Raw genomic sequence first — 21,195 nt, 5'->3', positions numbered from 1 at the left:
TTTAAATTCTGGCGCTGTTTTGGGGGCTGAGGTGGCTAGATTTTGAGGAATGGACTTCCTAAGTTGAGGAAATTGGTTTTGGTTTTAAATAAATCTTGCCAGGCTGCTGGTGGACATGTTTTATAGCCTCTTTGGAAACCAGTACATGACAGTCTGTGTCACTGTTGTACTGTTTGCCAGTCTAACAAGTGTAAAGATAGGTTTTACTGTTGCTTCCATTTTTCCCTTTCCTGATTTCCAAGAAGGTTAAGGATCTTTCTTTGATGTTAACCAGTTGGACTTGATTTGACTGTTTATATCATTTGCCTATTTACCTTTGAATTGTGGGCCTTTTTAAAAAATTTAAATGTTTTAGATATTGAAACATCTTGTTATATTCATTTCAAATATTTCTTCTTAATATTATATTCTCCTGTTCTTTTCCTTCATGATTTCCATCTCTCTCAATTTTTTTCTCCTAAATTTTTATATACTTCTCCTACTTGGTTTTCCAGGCCAATAGTATTAAGAGTAGTTTCAAAAAAATTACTATATTGTTTTAAAAAGTAAAATTTTAGTAGTGATTCTCAAATGAATTTATCTTATTTGACAAAACCTTTTCTATCCCTAGAACCACTTTAACTTGTCCCCTATTGCTTAAAGGGGGTGGGAGTGGGAGATGGCAGGGATGACAGGATTTCTGTTACTTAGAAGTGTTCACACTACCAATTTTTATATTAATCACATAGGTATGCTTAAATGAATGTAAGGTGGGAAAGTTTTTAACCAGTGAGATAAACTCAAAGAATCCAAAATGAGTGTTGGTAAGCTCTGGCTAAGAATAAGGAGTGGTAGCTGGATAAAGACGTATGTTGAAAGCCTTACTCTGCAGAACAAAACAACACTCTGGTGATCTTGGGGGAATTGGGTGACTAAAAGGACAGAGGTGGGAGACTTTTTACTGTAAATCCTAGTAATGCCTTTATATTCGGAAAAAAGGCTTTACCAATTTTTTTAAAAAATTGGTTTTTAATCAGTTTTAAAATGTCAAAAAAATTTTAACATAGTACTGTAAGTTTTAAAATAAAGCCTTCTACCTAGATTTAGGAGACTACATTTTCATCTGTTATGAGTAGGGCTTCTCAGCCTCTGCTCTGCTGACATTTATTTAGGTCCAGATTATTCTTGTTGTCAAGATCTGTTCTGAGCATTGTAGGATCCCTATCCACTGGAAGCCACTAGTACTCCCCACACCCTTTTTGTGACAACCAAATATGTCTCTAGATACTGCCAAGTTTTCCTAGGGAGACAAAGTTAATCCCAATTGAGAACTACTAGGTTAACATAGCCCAGTTTGAAAAACACTAACTCAAAAACTGTAACCGCCTTGGTAAAATTCTGTAGCTTTGTTCAGAATTGCTTTGTATTGCATTTGGGGGGGGGGGGGAGTAACTGTAACATTATGATTATGTGATCCAAAAATCAGGTGGTAAGTTAGTGGCATACCTAGAATCCAAGTTCCTGACAGCTGTCTAAGGCTCTTCCCCCATATCTTAAAAAAGCCATTTTCTGATGGGTTGTTTCTTAAGTGAAATTTTACATATCTAATACTTTAATTCCCAAGTACATAAAACTGTATATATTTTCTTTTTAGATTTTGATATTCATAAAGCACTAATTTTATCCTTGTAGACACAAAATGATTTCATGGTTATCTGCAATGTTGCAAAAATCCTAGAGCTGGTGGTACCGCTGATGGAACATCCAAGTGAAACTTTCCTTGCCACTATTGAAGAAGATCTGATGAAGCTGATCATCAAATATGGCATGACTGTAAGCATCTCTATATTGATTAGTATATAACTCACACATGATAACTTAATCATATGTTTTTACTTTTGTCTTTAACTTTTGTCTAAATAGTAACCTTTCTATATCTTTTAGGTAGTACAACATTGTGTGAGCTGTCTTGGGGCAGTTGTAAATAAAGTGACACAAAATTTTAAATTTGTATGGGCCTGTTTCAATAGATACTATGGTAAGTTCAATGCCTGGGCTTTAAAATTATTCTGCTAGAGTCTACAGTATGTCCATAATGCGTCTGATAAAGGGTAGATCTAGGGACTTGAAAGAAGTGTGATTGTCCTCTATGGTCTGCTCTCAAAAGCAGTATTTTCTAGTATCATTTGCATTCTCTTAATAACCCAATATGATTATTTCAAAAATGTATCTCCTCAGAAGTAAATGTTGGTAAGTTTTCTGACAACTATGTAAAACAAAATTTAAATTTTTTTTTACATTAATTCTCTTAGGCTCTAAGGAGTGTCCTTGTAATTCTAGACATATTTAATTATGTAGAACCATTAGTAAAATTCTTACTGTAATTCATTAACAATAATTATTTGAGCATAACAATTCAAGGATTAAGGGTTTATTGTAAATATATATTACTTTATCAGGTGCCATTTCAAAATTAAAAAGTCAGCACCAAGAGGATCCAAATAACACTTCACTTCTAACAAACAAACCAGCACTTCTTAGATCCCTTTTCACTGTTGGAGCACTGTGTCGGCATTTTGATTTTGATCTGGAAGATTTTAAGGGCAACAGTAAGGTAAAGATTTTAATATTAATTATTCAGTATATTATAATAAAATAGAACTGTGTGATCCTGTGAACAAAAAATGACTATAATGATCCAAGAAGAAGGCAGCGTTAGTCTGGGTTAAGGAGCTGGATGGGGCTGCTCCCAAAACTATTGGTCCTCAGACTGGCTTCTGAGCTGTGAACTTGCTACTGGTCTATAAGAGGAAAAGGGTGTGCAACTGATACCAGCTTCATTAGAATAGGCACACTGTTCAGGTCAGCAACTGACTTGATTTTCTTCACTTTTGCAGTGAGGGAAGCAGTACATTATTTACATTCTGACACATGCTTCTTTGTCACAGACCTTTACTGTATTTTTCGCTCCGTAAGACACACCTAGGGTTTTAAGGAGGAAAATAAGAAAAAAAAAATACTCTGAACCAAATGGTGTGTTAAAATATTTAATAAAATACCATATTTTTTGCTCCATAAGACGCATGGGCATTTCCCCTCCACTTTTTTGGGGGGGAGGAGTGCATCTTATGGAGAGAAAAATAGGGGGTTTTTGTTGTTGTTGTTTTGTTTTATTTTATAGACTTTTATTTTGAATGTCACAATTCTAAAATTTATAGATTTATAAACTTAAGGGTGACTTATGCTTTAGTAAAGTTTGCATGTGGGAATTCTCATTGTTTGCTTTTAGATTTTTTTTTCTTATATAGTTGAAAACTCATCTAAGTTACTCTTCTTTATACTACGGATTTTTCCACTTAGGTTAACATAAAGGATAAAGTACTTGAATTGTTGATGTATTTTACAAAACATTCAGATGAAGAAGTACAAACAAAAGCCATCATTGGTCTAGGTAAGTTAAGTCTAAATTTCATCATAGTTTTAGTTGTTTGAGAGGTTGAGTAATTTATAAAATATTGTGAGTCTAAACTGTTGATTTAAGTATGTTTCTGTTCATAGTAGGATCTGGTGTATAGAATATAGGATTGGAGTTTAAAATGCCTAGATTCCATTCCTGGCTCAGCCAGTGACTTTCTGGGTGACACTGAGCAAGTCACACAGCTTCTCTGTTAATCAGTTTCCTCATTAATAAAATAGAGATGACAATACTGTCTCCTTCCCCTCCTTTGTAGGGTTTCATAAGAACATTCATTAAAATACTTGGATCAAGATAAATAATTTAGGAGAATTTTGTGCTGTTGCTTTTTTTTTTTTTTTTAACTTACAGTACTGAGATGACATGCTTCTCCAAACCATACAGGTTTCAGGTGTACAAGTCAGTATAATACCATCTACACACTGCATTTTGCTTCCTCCACCCCAAGCAAAGTCTGCTTTGCTCTTGCATGTTTTTTTGTTTGATTTTTTTGTTTGTTTGTTTGCATGTTTTTTAAATTGTTCTATTTCTTTACAAAGCTTTGTCCTTATATGTGCCTGCCTCTTCTAGTTAAGATAGTGGCCAGTCTACACAGACTTTTAATTTATATAGAAGCACCTGGTAACCAACCCAAAAGAAACAGTTTGGATGTATATCTATCTGTCCCATATTATTTTTCCAGGAACATAGATGTAGTGAATGTGTGGCTTTGCAGAAAGTTAGGGATTGTGGCTTATCTGGAAGGACATTAGAATATAGGAGAAATATGAAAGAGATAGCATTAAAGGACCTGAATGCACTTTAAACAATACAAGAATTTGTTTTGTGCAAATACGTGTAAACTTCTCAATAATTAATAGCTTACTTTGGAACTTTCTTTTGGTAGCATTAACAAGGTTTATAATTTAATATGCATGGAGCATCATTTATATTAGTCTTTTGAACTAATATGATTAATAAGATTGAGTTACTCAAATCTTATTAAATGTTTGATTTCTTTAAATAAATTTAAATTTTGTTACTATATTCCTGTTACCCATTCAGAAAGTTACATATAGAAAATATAGTAAAAATTCAGATATCACTTATTAGGAAGTTATATTAGTACAGTATTACCTTTAAGCCAAATCTGTACTTTTGAATAGTTAGTCCTGACATATACTATATAAAGTAGCAAAACTGATAGTGTTATATCTATAGTAATTCACAGAACAAATACAGTTGACCCTTGAACAAAATGGGGGTTATGGGCATCTACCCCTACACATTTGAAAATCAACATATAACTTTTGACTCCCCAAAAACTTAATTGTTGCTTAGCATCTATGAGGCATTGGTTCCAGGACTCCTCCTAGATGCCAAAATCCATGATGCCGAAGTCCCTTATATGAAATGGCATAGAGCAGTGCATACAGCAGGCCCTCCACATTCAGAGATTCCCCTCTGCAATTGAAAATACTGTTTTTGACTTGTGGTTGGTTGAATTAATGGAGGTAAAACCCATAGATACAAAGGGTCCACTGTATATTTATTGAGGGGGAAAATGCATGTATCAGTGGACCCACGTGGTTCAAACACACATTATCCAAGAATCAACTATATGTAAATTTAACTTAAAGAAGCAATACCATCCAGAAAAATAGTACTTCTAGACTAGTTAATGAAAGACATCTTGCCTGGGCCAAAGTTATCTTGTGTGACCTTGGGCTAGTTATCTGATCACTCTATGCTTTGAGTTTAGTTGTTATTTGAATTAGTAATACTTGCTATCATCAAAGATACTCATTTTATCTTACATAAATAAGCACTTTATACAAATAAACATGCATAATAGTATTTTGCTACTAAGTTGTGGTTATAGAATTCACCTTTGCAGCTCCATTATAACATCTATGAGAAATAAATGGAAGGTGCGCTCTTCCTCCCAGGAGCACACCCATCCCATGCCTTCCTTCCCTTTCAGGCATGCATCTTCTCAACTCAAAGGGTCCCTACGAGACTTGCAACCAGGGAGCAGTGGGCAGCGGGCAGTGGCACCTCGCCATGGGCTCCTCCCCAGAACCTGTCTCTGACTTTCTAGCGAGCCAAGGCAGCCTCGCCTAAGCCCTCCTGTTGCTTTCTCTATCCTAAGCCCCTCTTTTGTTTTTCAATGTCTCCAGCTGTAAGAAATGTACTCTCAAAATTAAAAAAAAAATGGAAGGTATTTTTAGCTTTAGTTTACTTTAGAATTACTGTTTTATCAAATGGATATATTTCAATATATTTTTAAAATAATGCCGATATAGTACCTTCTTTTAGGGATCTAAACAATGTTTGCAGACATTACCTCTTAAATCCTGAAAACATCCCTTTGAGGTAGGTAGGTGGTAAATATTATTGTCCCCATTTTACAGATGGAGAATTGAGGCACAGAGAGATTATGTGACTCACCCAAGGTCACACTACAAGTCAGTGGTGGAGCCAGGAATAGAACCCAAGACTCCTGACTCCTAATCCAGCCCCCTAGCCACTAGGCCCTGCTCCCTCCTCAAGGTTTCCTCTTGTGTGAAATTCTCCTTTGAAATGCACTTTCTTGTTTTTAATTCCTGGGGAAAGAAGTACCGCCTCTAATCCTTCTCTAGGTAAGGCCACCAGTATCTTCTTCCAGTCCTTTTAAGTTTTAATTTTTGAAATAAGGAGCTCTTTATATAATTTATCAACATTTTTATTATTATATTTTAATATGAATATGTCAAGAGGTTTTTTTTTCTCTCCTTTAGGATTTGCCTTTATTCAGCATCCAAGTCTAATGTTTGAGCAAGAGGTGAAAAATCTGTATAATAATATCTTATCTGATAAGAACTCCTCAGTAAATTTAAAGATACAAGTGTTGAAAAACCTCCAGACCTACTTGCAGGAAGAGGACACACGCATGCAGCAGGCGGACAGAGACTGTGAGTGAGAGTGATTTCTTATGTCAGTGTGGCTGCTGTTAGAACGAACGCTGTGGCTCATAGTTTATCCAGATACCCACATGTCCTTATATAGTAGATACAGGAATTCAGTTCAAAAGTCCTTAAGTCCGTAGCTCGCCTTATGGGTGTTCATAAACTCCCTAAAATAGTTTGTAGAATTTAACATGTGTGTAGACATGAACATTTTGAGGGAGGCGAGGGATTGTAGTTCTCTTTAGGTTCTCAAAGGGACCTCCAACAGAAACCCCAAAGAAGAGAAAAAGATGAATAGCCTTTGAGCCAGAGCACCAGCTATAATATTTTGTGCTTTGGGTTATAGTCTAATTTGGTATATTTAAGTACAATTTAGTATATATTTTCTTAATATGTTTACTTCCTTTCATAGGGAAGAAAGTTGCAAAACAGGAAGATTTGAAAGAAATGGGTGATGTTTCCTCAGGGATGAGCAGTTCCATCATGCAGCTTTACCTCAAACAGGTGCTTGAGGCATTTTTTCACACCCAGTCAAGTGTACGCCACTTTGCCCTAAATGTCATCGCGTTGACTCTGAACCAAGGTCTTATTCATCCAGTTCAGGTAAGTACATTTTAGTAAGCAGAACTTACTAGGAGAGCCAGGCTTGTCGTTTGATGACATTGTGATCAGAGGATAAGTATTTCTCTATTCCTCTTAGTTGTTTTTTGGTTTAGGGATTGTTTTTGTTTTTTGTCCTAAACTCTTGAGTCCAAGTTTTAGTCTGTCTCTTAGGTTGTCATTACTGCAAAATACCCACATATTTATAATGTCTATTAAACAAACTTCCAGTTTATATTAGCCAAACATGTACTCGGAATGATTTTCTAAATAGGGATGTTAGATTTGTTTTAATTCGTATTGACTCTTATCCCAAAGAACCAATATAGCATGTAATGTCAAGAGAGTTAGCTAGGAAGAGTGTACTCTAACTATTAAACTGGGTGGATATAATCCACAGAGAAGTAAATTATATAATCTGAGCTCAGTTCCTTCATCTGTAAACTAGAGGTACTATCTGTCCTTGCCTTGAGCATAGCTGTGAGGACTAAATGATGTAATAAAGACCTGTTAGTATAACTAAGAATTGGCAGCCAGTGCTGATGTGGTGTACATCTGACAGGCTCCGGAGAATGCCATAGCTATAGGACTGAGTTTATTAGATAAGCAAAGCTTCTTACCCTTCAAGATTTTTATTTTGGCTATTTTTTTGTGGAACTTTTTCTAAAATTTGCTGTATATAAATGTGCTGTGTTCTTCCCTGTGTCCTGAAAGGAGGCACACTAATGAAGCATGCTAAATGGCATTTATCCTGTATTTCATGACTCAGGGTTATCATTATCAAAATCACCTAATAAAGTGTACAGTGGTATGTTGAGACTCTCAATTTTTGAAATACTTAGACACTGATACTCTAAATGGCCTCAGGTGGTTGTGTTTTTTATTATTTACATTTAAATTTTTTTCTTTTAAATTTTACTTATAAAAAATTGTAGGAGTGATGCAGTAAGCTCCTTTATACTCTTCACCTCTGTTTACCATTTGTTAGATTTTTGCCACATTTGCTTTTCTCTTGCTCTTCATACATAGAGTTTTTTCTGAATTATTTGATAGTAAGTTTCAGATATCACAGTTTTTTACCTCTAAACACTTTAGTATAACCGGTATATTTTCTAAGAATAAGAACATTCTCTTAAGAACCATAATGCAGTAACCAAATTCAGGAAATTTAATATTGATACATTATTATCTAATATATAGTCTATTTTCAAATTTTGCCAATTTACCCAGTAATATTTTTGAATGGACTTTCTCTCTTTGATTCAGGATTTAATTCATGCTCACCCATTTTAGTCAGTGCCATGTCTACTTTTTTTAAGTTGTTTCTTTTTGTTTGTTCATTGTTTTTCCATCCTCCCCCTGCTGTCTGACTCATATTCACCTAATTTACTAGTAGTGTTTCTTGACTTGAGTACAGTAAATATGGCTGTTACCAAAACACTAGCTATCCAGTCATTGAAGCCATATCTAAAATCAACTTTTTAGGGAAATTTTTATATTTTCCTAAAAGTTTTGAGTATAGAAGGCACATTAACTTTTGCTCTGTTTTATCTTTAATATATATATATATATATATTGTATGTGTGTGTGGTGGACAGAGGGACAAACAGGAAGGTAGAGACATGAGAAACATTAATTCTTCATTGCGGCACCTTAGTTCATTGATTGCTTTCTCATATGTGCCTTGACTGGGGGCTATAGCAGACCAAGTGACCCCTTGCTCAAACCAGTGACCTTGGGCTCCAGCTGGTGACCTTGGGATCTTGAACCTGGGTACTCTGTGTCCCAGTCTGATGCTCTATCCACTGTGCCACCACCTGGTCAGGCTGCTCTGTTTTATCTTTACATAGCAAATTTAGTCAAGCTTGAAAAATTATTACATTACACATTTGTAGTATATATCATAGTCTTAAATGGATATTCTTAGTGTGGGGGAGCTCTATGTTTAAAGCACCTTAAATTCACACTGAAATTGTTTAAATTTCCTGTCAATATTTTTGCTTGTGTGCCAGTGTTTTTTGGTTTTTGCTTTAAGCTAAATTTAAGGAAGATTAATCATTTTTAAAAGAACACTAAAATATGATATTTAAAGGCCTATAAAACTAAATTCATATATCAGATATACAGCAAGTTTTAACGTGTAAAGATACACATAGAGCTTTTACTACTGTGCTATCTTAAAAATCCCATATTTTTATTTTCAGTGTGTACCATATTTAATTGCGATGGGCACAGACCCAGAACCAGCTATGCGGAACAAGGCTGATCAGCAGCTTGTGGAAATAGACAAAAAATATGCTGGATTCATTCATGTATGTATTTTTAAATTGTATAACCTAAATTTAAACATCTTTCTTTAGTAAGCCACTTACTTGGTAGCTTTCCTGCCCATATTCTTATTAGAATAAAATACTTTGCTTCATACTTCCTTAAACATGCATTTAACTGATTTTGTCCCCCAAGATGTTTATTCTTGTTTAAAATTCACTCTTAAGATTGAGCTAGAGGTGATAGTCTAGCACAGGGGTTTTCAGCTGTTTTACATTTGGGGACTACTGAAGATAGAATTATTTAGGGGACCGCTAAGGCAGTAAACACCCTGAATATAAGTGAATTTGACTAATATTATTGGGTCTGTAATCTTTTTCACTGACTGGCACGAGATTTCTAGCAGATCAGTCTGCAGACTTTCGGTTGAAAAACTGTAGTGGACACACTGGCATGCGTGGGTTCGAGTCCCTGCCATGTGACCCCAGGAATGAGTAGTGGCTCTTCCAGGTCCTGAGTGTTTCTTCTGTAAAATTGGAATTGCAATAGATGATTTCTGATGTTCGTCCAGCACTTGGATTCTCTGATCATCTTATTTATATAACAAAACCAACTAATGGAGTTAGCCTTAGACTATACAACTCAAAGTACATTTTTAATCTGACTTGTAATTTCCATGATAAAAATGAGGCTTTTGTTGATTTCAGATGAAAGCTGTGGCTGGTATGAAGATGTCTTACCAGGTACAACAAGCAATCAACACATGCCAAAAAGATGCTGTCAGGGGTTTCAGACAAGACGAGTCCTCTAGTGCTCTGTGCTCACACCTTTACTCCATGATCCGTGGGAACCGCCAACACAGACGCGCCTTTCTCATTTCTTTACTCAACCTCTTTGATGACACTGCAGTAAGCACAAAATTATTATTTTAAGGAAATAAATGTTTTATAAATTTTATGCCTAAAGTAGTCACCAGTTTTTAAATATTACAATTTTAGTAAATATTAAATTGTATTTCTTTGAGTCTTCTGTGTTAATTATTACAAGGTATAGAGTAAATATTGAACAGGAAATTTTGCATGGGAATAAATACGGTGAGAGATAAAGTATAATTATGTCTTCATAATGAGTATCTTTTAAAGTAGATAACAGTTCCGTTAAGCATATATTTAAACTGTATCACTGAACTATCACTTTGGGATAGATAGATGGATGGATGGACAGATGGATGGATGGATGGATGGATAGATAAGGTGAAATTTTACTCATTTCTGTCTAACTTAAATATTGTTAGAATAACTGTTCTAGGATTTTAGCTGCTGACATTTCCTTCTTGTTCAACTTAACTTCCTTAATGAAGAGCCCACATTTGTGTAATTACGATTTGACCCTTGGGCTGTTGTACAAGTGGCATTGTCCAGAACCATAAGCCAAGAAAATAGAACATCCTATTCTTTAAGCTTACTTCTCAATTTATTCATTCATTATACACAAATATTTATGCAGCACCGATTATTTGGCAGCCATTATACTAGGAGATGAACATAAAATAGTAAATAGGACAGAAATGGTATGTGCCCACATAGAGTCTAGAAGATAAATCTTATAGATATCTGTTTCAGACATAATTGGGATATAATTTAATAACTGCCACCATCATATCAGTGCTAAGCTTTTATTTTGTGTGGGATAGTGTACTAGGTATCCAATATTGGATCTTACCTCCAATTGAGTATATAGGATACAAAATAAAGGAAATAATTAACAGTTAAAGTTAGCAGATTCTTTAGCTTACCCTGGGTGCCAGGTGGTTTGTGTCAGTGATACTGCTGTATGTCATGAGCTTGTGCTGTGAGATGCTAACTCCAGCTCTCAGGCAGTGCTTTCTTCCTACTACCTCCAATAAAGAATGTCGGAGGGAGAACCAATTACTGAAAACTTAGAAAGAGTAGGTGAGATGGATCTACTATTTAAGGCAAGGATAAAAACATGAATAAGAGTACAAAGATAAGAATATGGGGGAATTAATAGGTTGTTATTTGCAGCGGAAGGATCATAGTGAGGCATCTTATAGACAGTGGAAGTGCCGAAGAGCATTTTAGCATGTGTTTACATTGGAGGTAATCTGTTATGGCGACAGGAGGAAAGGAAAGAATGGACAGAAGGGAAGGGCAGAAGAAATGTGAGGAACACAAAATATTTAAGGAACACAAATGTTTGAGAATTATGTTCACATTGGAAATAATGTGTTCATCTATTATGATGACAATAGGAAAGAAAAAATGGATAGTAGGAAAGAAACGTGAGGGAGGAATAAATTAAATACAACTATGAGAAGAATAGTCAGAGGATAACTGGAATATATTTGTGCTGAGCATTTGAAATAATAATAGGATTATTGCTAAAAAGCAATTTGAAGAGATGTTGGATTGAGAAGGATGTTGATAAGGAATAGTCAAAGAGCTTGGAAGAGAAAACTAAGGAAGGAAGCTTTAAGGAACGGTGGATAATAGTGTTCACACTACTGAGAAGTCAAAGAGAATATGAAGTAAGAAAAAATAGGATGGGTATTTGGTGGATAGAAACACTCAAGCCAGGGAGGCACAAAAGCATGACTTTAATTAAAGAGTAGTAGGCCAGACCTGGAAGGAGCAGTGTAGGACTTATTTTGTGGCCAAAGTTGAAGAATTTCAGAGGTTTTTAAAAGGTTTATTCAGAGTAGTGTCGATCATTTTCAGTTTTAGGAGGAAAGATACATATATAAATTAACAGTGTTAAAACTAGAAAATGAGGTAGTGTTCCATCTGCATCTCCCCAACTTTAACTGTAAGTGTTGAAACATATTTAAAAATAAAGAATAGAGCTAGAGTTTCATAAATATACTAGCAGGTTTATTCCGTCTGTCCTGTGGGATTTTTGTTGTTCTGCTGCTGCTGTTGGGTTTTCTGTTGTTTGGATGGCAGGACAATGAAGATGGTAGGAGGGAGTGTTTTTTAATTGCTCTTTTTTTTTTAAGCTATAAATGTTCTAAAGGAATTTAAGTGTTAACATGTCCTTCAGTTTATGTTGTGTATGATCATAAAATGCTAATGGTTTGTTACTTTTTAAAGCAAACAAGTGGTAGTAACCATAATTTTTTCTTTAAATGTTGCATACCTCTGAGTTTTTTTAATGTGAAACTGTAGTGGCACCGTCAGAAGGCTCTGATGTTCTGAATTACACATGCACAGCAAACTGACAGGTTTTATGAACTTGGTAGTTGTTTTAACCCACATGTTAGCACCATACCTATCACTTACTTCTGAGGGCAGAGTAGTAACTGTGTGTAACTGATCTCCAGTTAACTGGGTTCAGCTCTTAGAAGCACAGTGACAGTAATTATGAATTTACATGTATGCTTTCTGATGTGCTATGGATTTATCATGAAGATTCCATATGCTCTATAAGAGTAGAGGAAATTCCACTAGGGTACGCTAAAAAATTTCACCTCTTTCCTTCTTGAGGTACTATCTATGATAAGTCATTATGAACTCTCTTAAAATAGGTGTAAGATTCTCTTATAAAATTTATTTCTGTTCCTCCTCCCTCCACCCACCCCTGTTCTCTGAAACATTAACTGAAAGTGCCCTGTAATATTTTTTCTAACGACTTTTTTGATGGATTTCTAGATAATCCACTAAACATGTGTACTTTTTTTTTTAATTTACAGAAAACAGAAGTGAATATGCTCTTGTATATAGCAGACAATCTAGCCTGTTTTCCATACCAGACACAGGAAGAGCCGTTGTTTATAATGCATCATATAGACATTACACTCTCAGTTTCTGGTAGTAACCTACTGCAGTCATTCAAGGAGGTAAGTTACACACATTACTATTCTTAGTGTATCTGTCAAAGTACAGACATGCTATTTTCACTATTCTGTTTCTGATTGTTCTTTTTATTATTTTTACAGTTATATAAAATCTTTCTAAGTGAACTTACTAAAATCTGGACAGTGCTTGAACTGGAGAGAGGCAGTGGGTTGCCATTTCATTTCTATTAAGAAATACCTAAAACCATTCCATTTCAGATCATATACATACTTCCGTGTGTCTGTGGGTTGTTCTGTTGACAAGCCATCCCACTTCTTTATTTCTCTCGCTTTTAGCACTGACTTGAACTGTTTAGTGTCCATTCGTATGTTCATTGAAACTCCATTTTATAGTACCTTGCTATCCTATAAATCTGGTAATGCTGTAGATTACAGTAGTACACTTGGGAAGATACAGAGATAGATTAGTTATAAAGAAACACAGGAAGTGTACAGTACCATTGATTTCCTTATCCTTGAACACCAGCATTATAATTAAGTTGATATATTGTGTGCCCAAAACTTTAGTAACTTTGTTATAAATTCTATGTCTTGTCTTTTGTTTTTTTAAGAGGAAATACAATTGTTTTAATTGTAAAAGCACCAGTATAGCATTGGGCAAATCGTTGGCATCCTGTACATTTTTTCGTGTGCCTGACAAAGCAAGTAGATCTCATTTTATAAAATCACAGTTCTCAAAAGTTAGCCTAATCAAACTAGTGAATGAGGAAGATTATTTTATTTTAATACCTAAGGATTAGAACTGTAAAACTTTAAGCCCCACCCTAGACTTGCTGAAACAGAGTCTGCATTTTTAACAAAATCCCTAGGTATTTAATATGCACATTGAAGTTTGTGAAGTTAAAATTTCCCAGGAACTTCAGCCATCCTGTTATCTTATCTCACTTCCCTTACTGTTGTGTGCATGCTTGTAAATGTTTCTCCTGTTGTTTAACAGTTGCATTTTGAATAATTGCTTTGTAATCTAGTCTTTCCCCCCTCTTATACCCCCTGACTGCTTCTTTTTAAGTGACAACAGTTTCATCAAATACAAAGAAACAAAATTGAAGTATTTAAGAAAAACTGCCTATTGTTGAAAAGTTCTTGAAGGGAGAACTTGAATAAAAGCTGGGAATGTTGGCCCTGGCCGGTTGGCTCAGCGGTAGAGCGTCGGCCTAGCGTGCGGAGGACCCAGGTTCGATTCCGGCCAGGGCACACAGGAGAAGCGCCCATTTGCTTCTCCACCCCTCCACCGTGCTTTCCTCTCTGTCTCTCTCTTCCCCTCCCGCAGCCAAGGCTCCATTGGAGCAAAGATGGCCCGGGCGCTGGGGATGGCTCTGTGGCCTCTGCCTCAGGCGCTAGAGTGGCTCTGGTCGCAACATGGCGATGCCCAGGATGGGCAGAGCATCGCCCCCTGGTGGGCAGAGCGTCGCCCCATGGTGGGCGTGCCGGGTGGATCCCGGTCGGGCGCATGCGGGAGTCTGTCTGACTGTCTCTCCCTGTTTCCAGCTTCAGAAAAAATGAAAATAATAATAATAATAAAAAAAAGCTAGGAATGTTCAAGCCTGTTGTATTCTCCCAGTTAAATTATAATTACTGCTTTTCCTCTATATTGGTTTACCTATATACCAAATTGATACTTTTATAACTTAATTTATTTCATTACTTTCTTATAAGAAATATTTTCCTTTTGAATGATATTTTAGAAGGAGTTTTATTTGGGGGGTAGGGGAATAGGGAGGTAGAAGGAGTGGATTATACCTATACCATGTGTCCGTAAAGTCATGGTACACTTTTGACCGGGCACAGGAAAGCAACAAAAGACGATAGAAATGTGAAATCTGCACCAAATAAAAGGAGAACTCTCCCAGTTTCATACCTATTCAGTGCAGTTTGATGTGGGCTCCATTTGTTGCCCTACACACATCCAAACGATAGTGAAGTTCTTGCCACACACGGATAAAGACGTCTGATGTAACAGAGTGAATAACGTCTGTGATTCTCTGTTTTAAGTGATTAATGTCATTGATACGTTCAATGTACACATGTTGCTTCACATAACCCCAAAAGTAAAAGTCTAAGGGCGTCAGATCCGGGGATCATGGTGGCCATGCTTGACAGAACCCCTGCCTATCCACCGCTGGGGGAATGTTCTATCCAGAATCTCACGAACAATGGTGGCATAGTGTGGAGAAGTGCCGTCCTGTTGAAAGATGACACCTTCTGGAAATTGTGGCACTGCATACAATTCCAACATGTCAAGATAGGACTTTGCCGTCACAGACTGCTCCGCGAAAAAAAATGGGCCTATCACCTTATCATGCATCAGGCCACACCACATGTTCACTTTAGGGGTGTTACGTTTGTACTCAACGTAGGCTTGAGGATGTTCAACAGCCCATATTCGGACGTTATGGCGATGAACATGTCCACAGATATGGAAGGTCGCCTCACCGCTAAACATAATCTTCTACAAAAATCTTGCATCATTGTCTATCTCATGAAGCATATCTGTAGCAAACGCGCATTGTGTGGGTCTATCCATGGGTTTGATAGCGTGCAACAGCCGTAATTTGTACCCCGTAAAACAGAGACATTTCTTTAACACCTTATGAACTGTAGTCTTGCTTAGGTGTAATTGTCAAGTACACGCACGCACAGATTTTTTAGGGCTCCTTAGGTAGCTATCCCATATAGCCTCTACAGACTCGTCACTGACTGATGGCCTACCAGAACGGGGTTTCTCCACCAAACTGCCGGTTTCCTTCAACTGCTTATCCCACCGAGTAATGTTATTCCTATGTGATGGTGCTTCGTTGTAAATGCACCGATATTCACGTTGCACTTTGGTCATGGATTCGAATTTAGCGAGCCACAGAACACACTGAACTTTCCTCTGTACTGTCCACATCTCAACTGGCATGGCCGTGGGCTGCTCCGCTGAATACATGGTGTTACGTCATCATCTGCTCATGCACACATGCTGCCACATCATCCTACAGAAACTGGGAGGGTTTTCCTTTTATTTGGTGCAGATTTCACATTTCTATCGTCTTTTGTTGCTTTCCTGTGACCTGGTCAAAAGTGCACCATGACTTTACGGACACACTGTATATGATTTTCTTTAGTCTTAGAACTTAGTATTTTCCCCAAAGATTACACCTCTAAGTTGTTTATGGAAAGGCAGAAGGTTTCATTATGTAAAATATTAGCATGAGGATGCTGTTTGAAGCTGTTGAATGGAGCATATGTGGATTGTTAATGGTATTTTGTTTATTATTTTTTAAACAAGTATTTTAAATAATTTCACCTTTTTTTTCAGTCTATGGTAAAAGACAAAAGGAAAGAGAGAAAATCATCACCTAGTAAGGAAAATGAGTCCAGCGAGAGTGAAGAGGAAGTGTCCCGGTCGCGGAAGTCGCGGAAACGTGTGGATTCCGATTCAGACTCAGATTCAGAAGATGATATAAATTCGGTGATGAAATGTTTGCCAGAAAATTCAGCTCCCTTAATTGAATTTGCAAATGTCTCCCAGGGTATTTTGTTGCTTCTGATGTTAAAACAACATTTGAAGAATCTTTGTGGATTTTCTGATAGGTAAGGTTACGTAAGCAGGGGGAGAAAAAACTTTTTCAATTAATAAAAAAATATGAAACCCATTGTTTTAAATTGATTGATTTTAGAGAGATAGAGGGGAAAGAGGAAAGAGAGAGAAGCTTTCCTTTGTTGTTCCAGTTAGTTGTGCATTCATCTGTCTCTTCCCATACGTGCCCTGCCTGGCGCTTGAACCCACAACCTTGGTGTTTCAGAACAACTCTAACCGATTGAGCTAACTACCCAGGGATAAAACCCAATTTTGATTGCGTGCTTATTTTAATATTAAAAATGGTCCTGTTATCAAACAGGAAAAATGTATATTCCTTTACTTGGTAATAATGCATTATAAATTAAAGGACTTACTTTGTTGATTTCTTTAAAAAGATCTTATTAGAGAATTAGGCTAATCTTAAACTAGAGTGTAAATTTAAGTTTTCAAAGAGCTATGAATGAAGAATAGATGCAGACCAACTAGGCTGAGCTCTGACAGAACCAATAGTTTTTAATGTACTCTGTAAAGTAAGAGATAGAAAAGTATGAACTACTTACTGTGAATGCTCTGTAATTTTCTTCATTATCAGTCACTGTAGGTATCTCTTTTCTGTTTGCACTCTTGGAAGTGTGGTCATTTTCCACATTCCCTGAACCTGACATTAGGAATCACAAAGTCAGATGCTTGTGAGAGACTGATAATGAAATGAGTAAGGTGGGCCTGGTGGAATGTCAGAGGCACATTGGAAAGAGCTCAGATATCATCTAGGTATTCATCAGCTTATTGCAAAAGAAGAGAAGGGGCATGCTGAGGTCACAGCTTCCACTTTTTCAGGAGAAGCTATATAATCCAGATTTTTATGACAAATATTTTGATGTTAAATGTAGGCAAAGTAATTTAAAACTTTATACGGTTTGGGGGTAGTGCTAAGGAGCTGAAACATTTTAAAGCAGAGTTGTTACTGTGAAGCAGGTTTGTCAACAATCCTGCTGGAGGCTCTGTAGGAAATAAATTGTTGGACGAAAGGTAGAAGAAAGTAAACCAGTTAGGTAATATTATATTAAAACTTCTGTAATCACAATCATGGTATTAAAACGTAGTGGTGAGAAACTACTTTCATTTAAATGATGCCTTTTTCCAAGACAAATGCTGAGGAAAACCAGAGATTCTTCCTCTTTTTAATCTTGACTCATGTCTTTACTTTCTTTTTTTAAATTATACTTATTTTGTGTACAAGTTCACTGGTTAAAATTTGTATGACAAAAACCTTAATTGTTAGTAAATAAACTTTAACTAGAAGCAATTTAAATGTAAATGCCTGAAAATGTGTTAGTTAATGGTTTTGCTTTCCCATAACAGTAAAATTCAGAAATATTCTCCATCTGAATCTGCAAAAGTATATGATAAAGCGATAAACCGAAAAACAGGAGTTCATTTTCATCCCAAGCAAACACTGGACTTCCTGCGGAGTGATATGGCTAATTCCAAAATCACTGAAGATGTGAAGAGGAGTATAGTAAAACAGTATCTAGATGTGAGTGGTACCATCAAAATATTTTTTCTTCCAATAATGGCTTTTTTAAAAAGTACATTTCGGAAGGGTGTTAGTTATCCTCCTTTCCATTAAAAGCAAGCATCGTGAACTGTCAAGATTATTTCCCAGTCTGATTCTGAGGAATTACTCTAAGCTTGCTTTTTCATTTCACCCACTGCACTTTATTTTTACCACGCGCTGTGAGTATATGTGATGCCAGTGAATTAATTGAACTCTTTAAAATGATTAAAATTTTTAAATGATAAATTTTGTTCAGTGTATTTCACCACAAAATTTAATTTTTTAAAGAAATGTTTTCAGAGACTGTTTTAAAAGTAAAAATAAAGTTTTTACTGTACTTAAAGCACGTAGCTCAGTGTAACTAATAATAAATTTCTTTTGACCAAGAATGAAACCTGCACAATGGTTTTACTATGATTCATAGGCTGCAAATCTTACTCTTGAAGTTGAAAATTATTCTAGTTCTCATTAAGATTTTTCAACATCCATTGCTTCTTCTGGTATCCTTTTATGTTGGCAGAGAGCAAAGGGAGCAGAAAATTTAAAAACGTGTGTCATTATTTATTAATCACCTGGTTGCTTGATGACTTGGACAAAATCTGGCCCCTGCTGCCTTTTTGTAAATGATGTTTCATTGAAACAGCCACGCCCATTCATTTATGTATTGTTTGTGGCTGTTTTCACACTACGATAGCTGAGTTGTATGGTTGTGAGAGAGACTATATAGCCGGCAGAGCCAAAAATATTTTCTCTGGCTCTTTACAGGAAATCGTTGCCAGCCTCTGACTTGAACAATACCTAAAGCATGTTCTACGCATATCGAACAGCAGCCATAGAAAACATTTAGGGGAAAAATTAAAAAAGAATACATACATTTAGGGATTTGACAGTCTTGTTTGAAATATCTACTTAAAATTCTAAATTAATATCTAATTTTTGTAGTTCAAACTTCTCATGGAACATCTGGACCCTGATGAAGAGGAAGAAGAAGGGGAGGTGTCAGCTAGCACAAATGCTCGGAACAAAGCAATTACCTCGCTGCTTGGAGGAGGCAGCCCTAAAAATAATGCAGCAGCAGAGACAGAAGACGATGAAAGTGATGGGGAGGATAGAGGAGGAGGCACTTCAGGGGTGAGGCGGAGGAGGAGTCAACGTATTTCGCAGCGTATTACGTAAAATGATTTTTATGTGCTTATACATGTCAGTCTTTTAAATGTACACCAAGTAATGTCATACTTATGAGAGAAAACATTTTGTAGATAGAGATTCTCTACTTAACCATTTATACTTCCTTTTGTAGAAAGTTTAACATAAAAGACAATAAAAAAGAAAAAAAACGAGATTTATTCAGCATAAAAGGTTATTAATTTTTCTTTGGATTGTATTAATGTATGTTATCCTTTTTTATTGTTGATAAGTTTTATGTAGCTTTATGGTTCATATGTATATATAATTTTATATATCAATAAGAGTAAAGACACGGGTACAAATTAAGAGTTTTATGGTTTTACAAGTATATGTTAACCCCTTGGCGCTGGCGGTCACGGTGCATCTCATTGCCGGCAATGGAAGTGTGCTGGGAAATCCCAACTCCCCGCGTCAAGGGATTAAAGCAATAAAAACAATAATTTCACTAAAATTATTTTGTATAACACTTGGTCTTTTTTCCCCCCTCCCAATGTTTTAGTCATTGAGAAGGTCAAAACGAAATTCAGACTCTACGGAGTTGGCAGCACAGATGAATGAAAGTGTTGACGTCATGGATGTCATCGCTATTTGCTGTCCAAAGTACAAAGATCGACCACAAATTGCAAGAGTAGTACAGAAAACCAGCAATGGCTTCAGTGTTCAGTGGATGGCAGGCTCCTACAGTGGCTCCTGGACTGAGGCTAAGCGCCGTGATGGCCGCAAACTGGTGCCTTGGGTAGACACTATTAAAGAGTCAGACATTATTTACAAAAAAATTGCTCTAACGAGTGCTAATAAGCTGACTAATAAAGTTGTTCAGACTTTGCGATCCCTGTATGCCGCCAAGGACGGGACTTCCAGCTAATGAATTTGTACACGCAGCCAAATTTACAGGAATTTTTTTAAAAGGCAGAAAAACTTGAAATATCAACATTCTGGCAAAAAAATATCAGTTTTATGAAGAGTAAGAATGGAACCTGGGATGCAGGAACAAGAGAAGGAAATGTTGGGCAAACATTTTTGTGGGAGCTCCCTTCGCTGTTGTGCAGCAGAAACAGATTCTCAGTTCATTTTTACTCCCACTGTATTATAGTTTAACAAAAATTGTTTATATCTTGGAAAAAAACCTTTCTGTTTAAAAAATAAACAAGTGAATGTTGGAAATTAGTCTGTTAATGTTCTTAATAAAGTGTTCTTGGAGTTTAACCTAGCAGCGGATGGCTTTCTTTAGCTTAGCCCAGTTTCCAGGGAAGCATTGTTTTTTCCAGGCTGTAAAATGGCAGAGTCTCCTGGATATATAATTTATTCTGTTGAAAAAAAAAGCATGCAGTATCTATGACCTATCTGCAGAAGGAGTTTTTGTAAATGTAGATTTTGATGTATTAGGTCACCCTAAAAACAATACAAGAAAAGGGATCCCCAGGTAACTGGTGGAGTGAATACTGCAATAAATTTTTTTACTTCTCTTTGTTACTTGTCTGTTTCCATTTGAATTTCTTATTGTAAAGATCTGTTTAAATCCATTTATATTATTTTGCAGTCTTTTATGTAAAATTTATTATATCACTGGTTTTCCAAGCGAAACATAAAATATTGTTTATACATTTTGTATAGGCGGACTTCTGAATAATTGGTATCTATTATTTTCATTCCCATAAGAGGGTGTAAACAATTAACTCCAGGGTTTTATTGTATCCTGAAATATTTAGTATTAACTATATATGATTTAGCACTGTGCCAAACACATTTTCAAGAGTACGT

At 36.1% G+C, this 21,195-nt stretch overlaps 1 protein-coding gene across 4 annotated transcripts in view; it reads left to right on the top strand.

Annotated features, from left to right (window-relative positions):
• NIPBL (NIPBL cohesin loading factor) overlaps positions 1–20,907 on the top strand; it is a 213,541-nt gene extending 192,634 nt beyond the window's left edge. For 3 of the 4 annotated variants that reach the window (XM_066378945.1, XM_066378929.1, XM_066378937.1), the window contains exons 35-47: positions 1,672–1,812; positions 1,924–2,017; positions 2,439–2,593; positions 3,340–3,430; positions 6,214–6,387; positions 6,794–6,984; positions 9,186–9,293; positions 9,957–10,157; positions 12,959–13,105; positions 16,425–16,699; positions 18,051–18,225; positions 19,189–19,377; positions 19,934–20,907. In XM_066378945.1, the coding sequence (XP_066235042.1) occupies positions 1,672–1,812; positions 1,924–2,017; positions 2,439–2,593; positions 3,340–3,430; positions 6,214–6,387; positions 6,794–6,984; positions 9,186–9,293; positions 9,957–10,157; positions 12,959–13,105; positions 16,425–16,699; positions 18,051–18,225; positions 19,189–19,377; positions 19,934–20,299 (2,307 nt within the window). In that variant the 3' untranslated portion in view covers positions 20,300–20,907. Of the gene's footprint in view, positions 1–1,671; positions 1,813–1,923; positions 2,018–2,438; positions 2,594–3,339; positions 3,431–6,213; positions 6,388–6,793; positions 6,985–9,185; positions 9,294–9,956; positions 10,158–12,958; positions 13,106–16,424; positions 16,700–18,050; positions 18,226–19,188; positions 19,419–19,933 lie in introns of all 4 variants that reach the window. The other variant, XM_066378956.1, reaches the window with a different exon arrangement.
• Positions 20,908–21,195: the final 288 nt, after the last annotated feature.

Source organism: Saccopteryx leptura, chromosome 1 (assembly GCF_036850995.1).
Source record: "Saccopteryx leptura isolate mSacLep1 chromosome 1, mSacLep1_pri_phased_curated, whole genome shotgun sequence".
NCBI lineage: Eukaryota > Metazoa > Chordata > Mammalia > Chiroptera > Emballonuridae > Saccopteryx > Saccopteryx leptura.
This window is presented reverse-complemented; position numbering and strand designations above follow the sequence as displayed.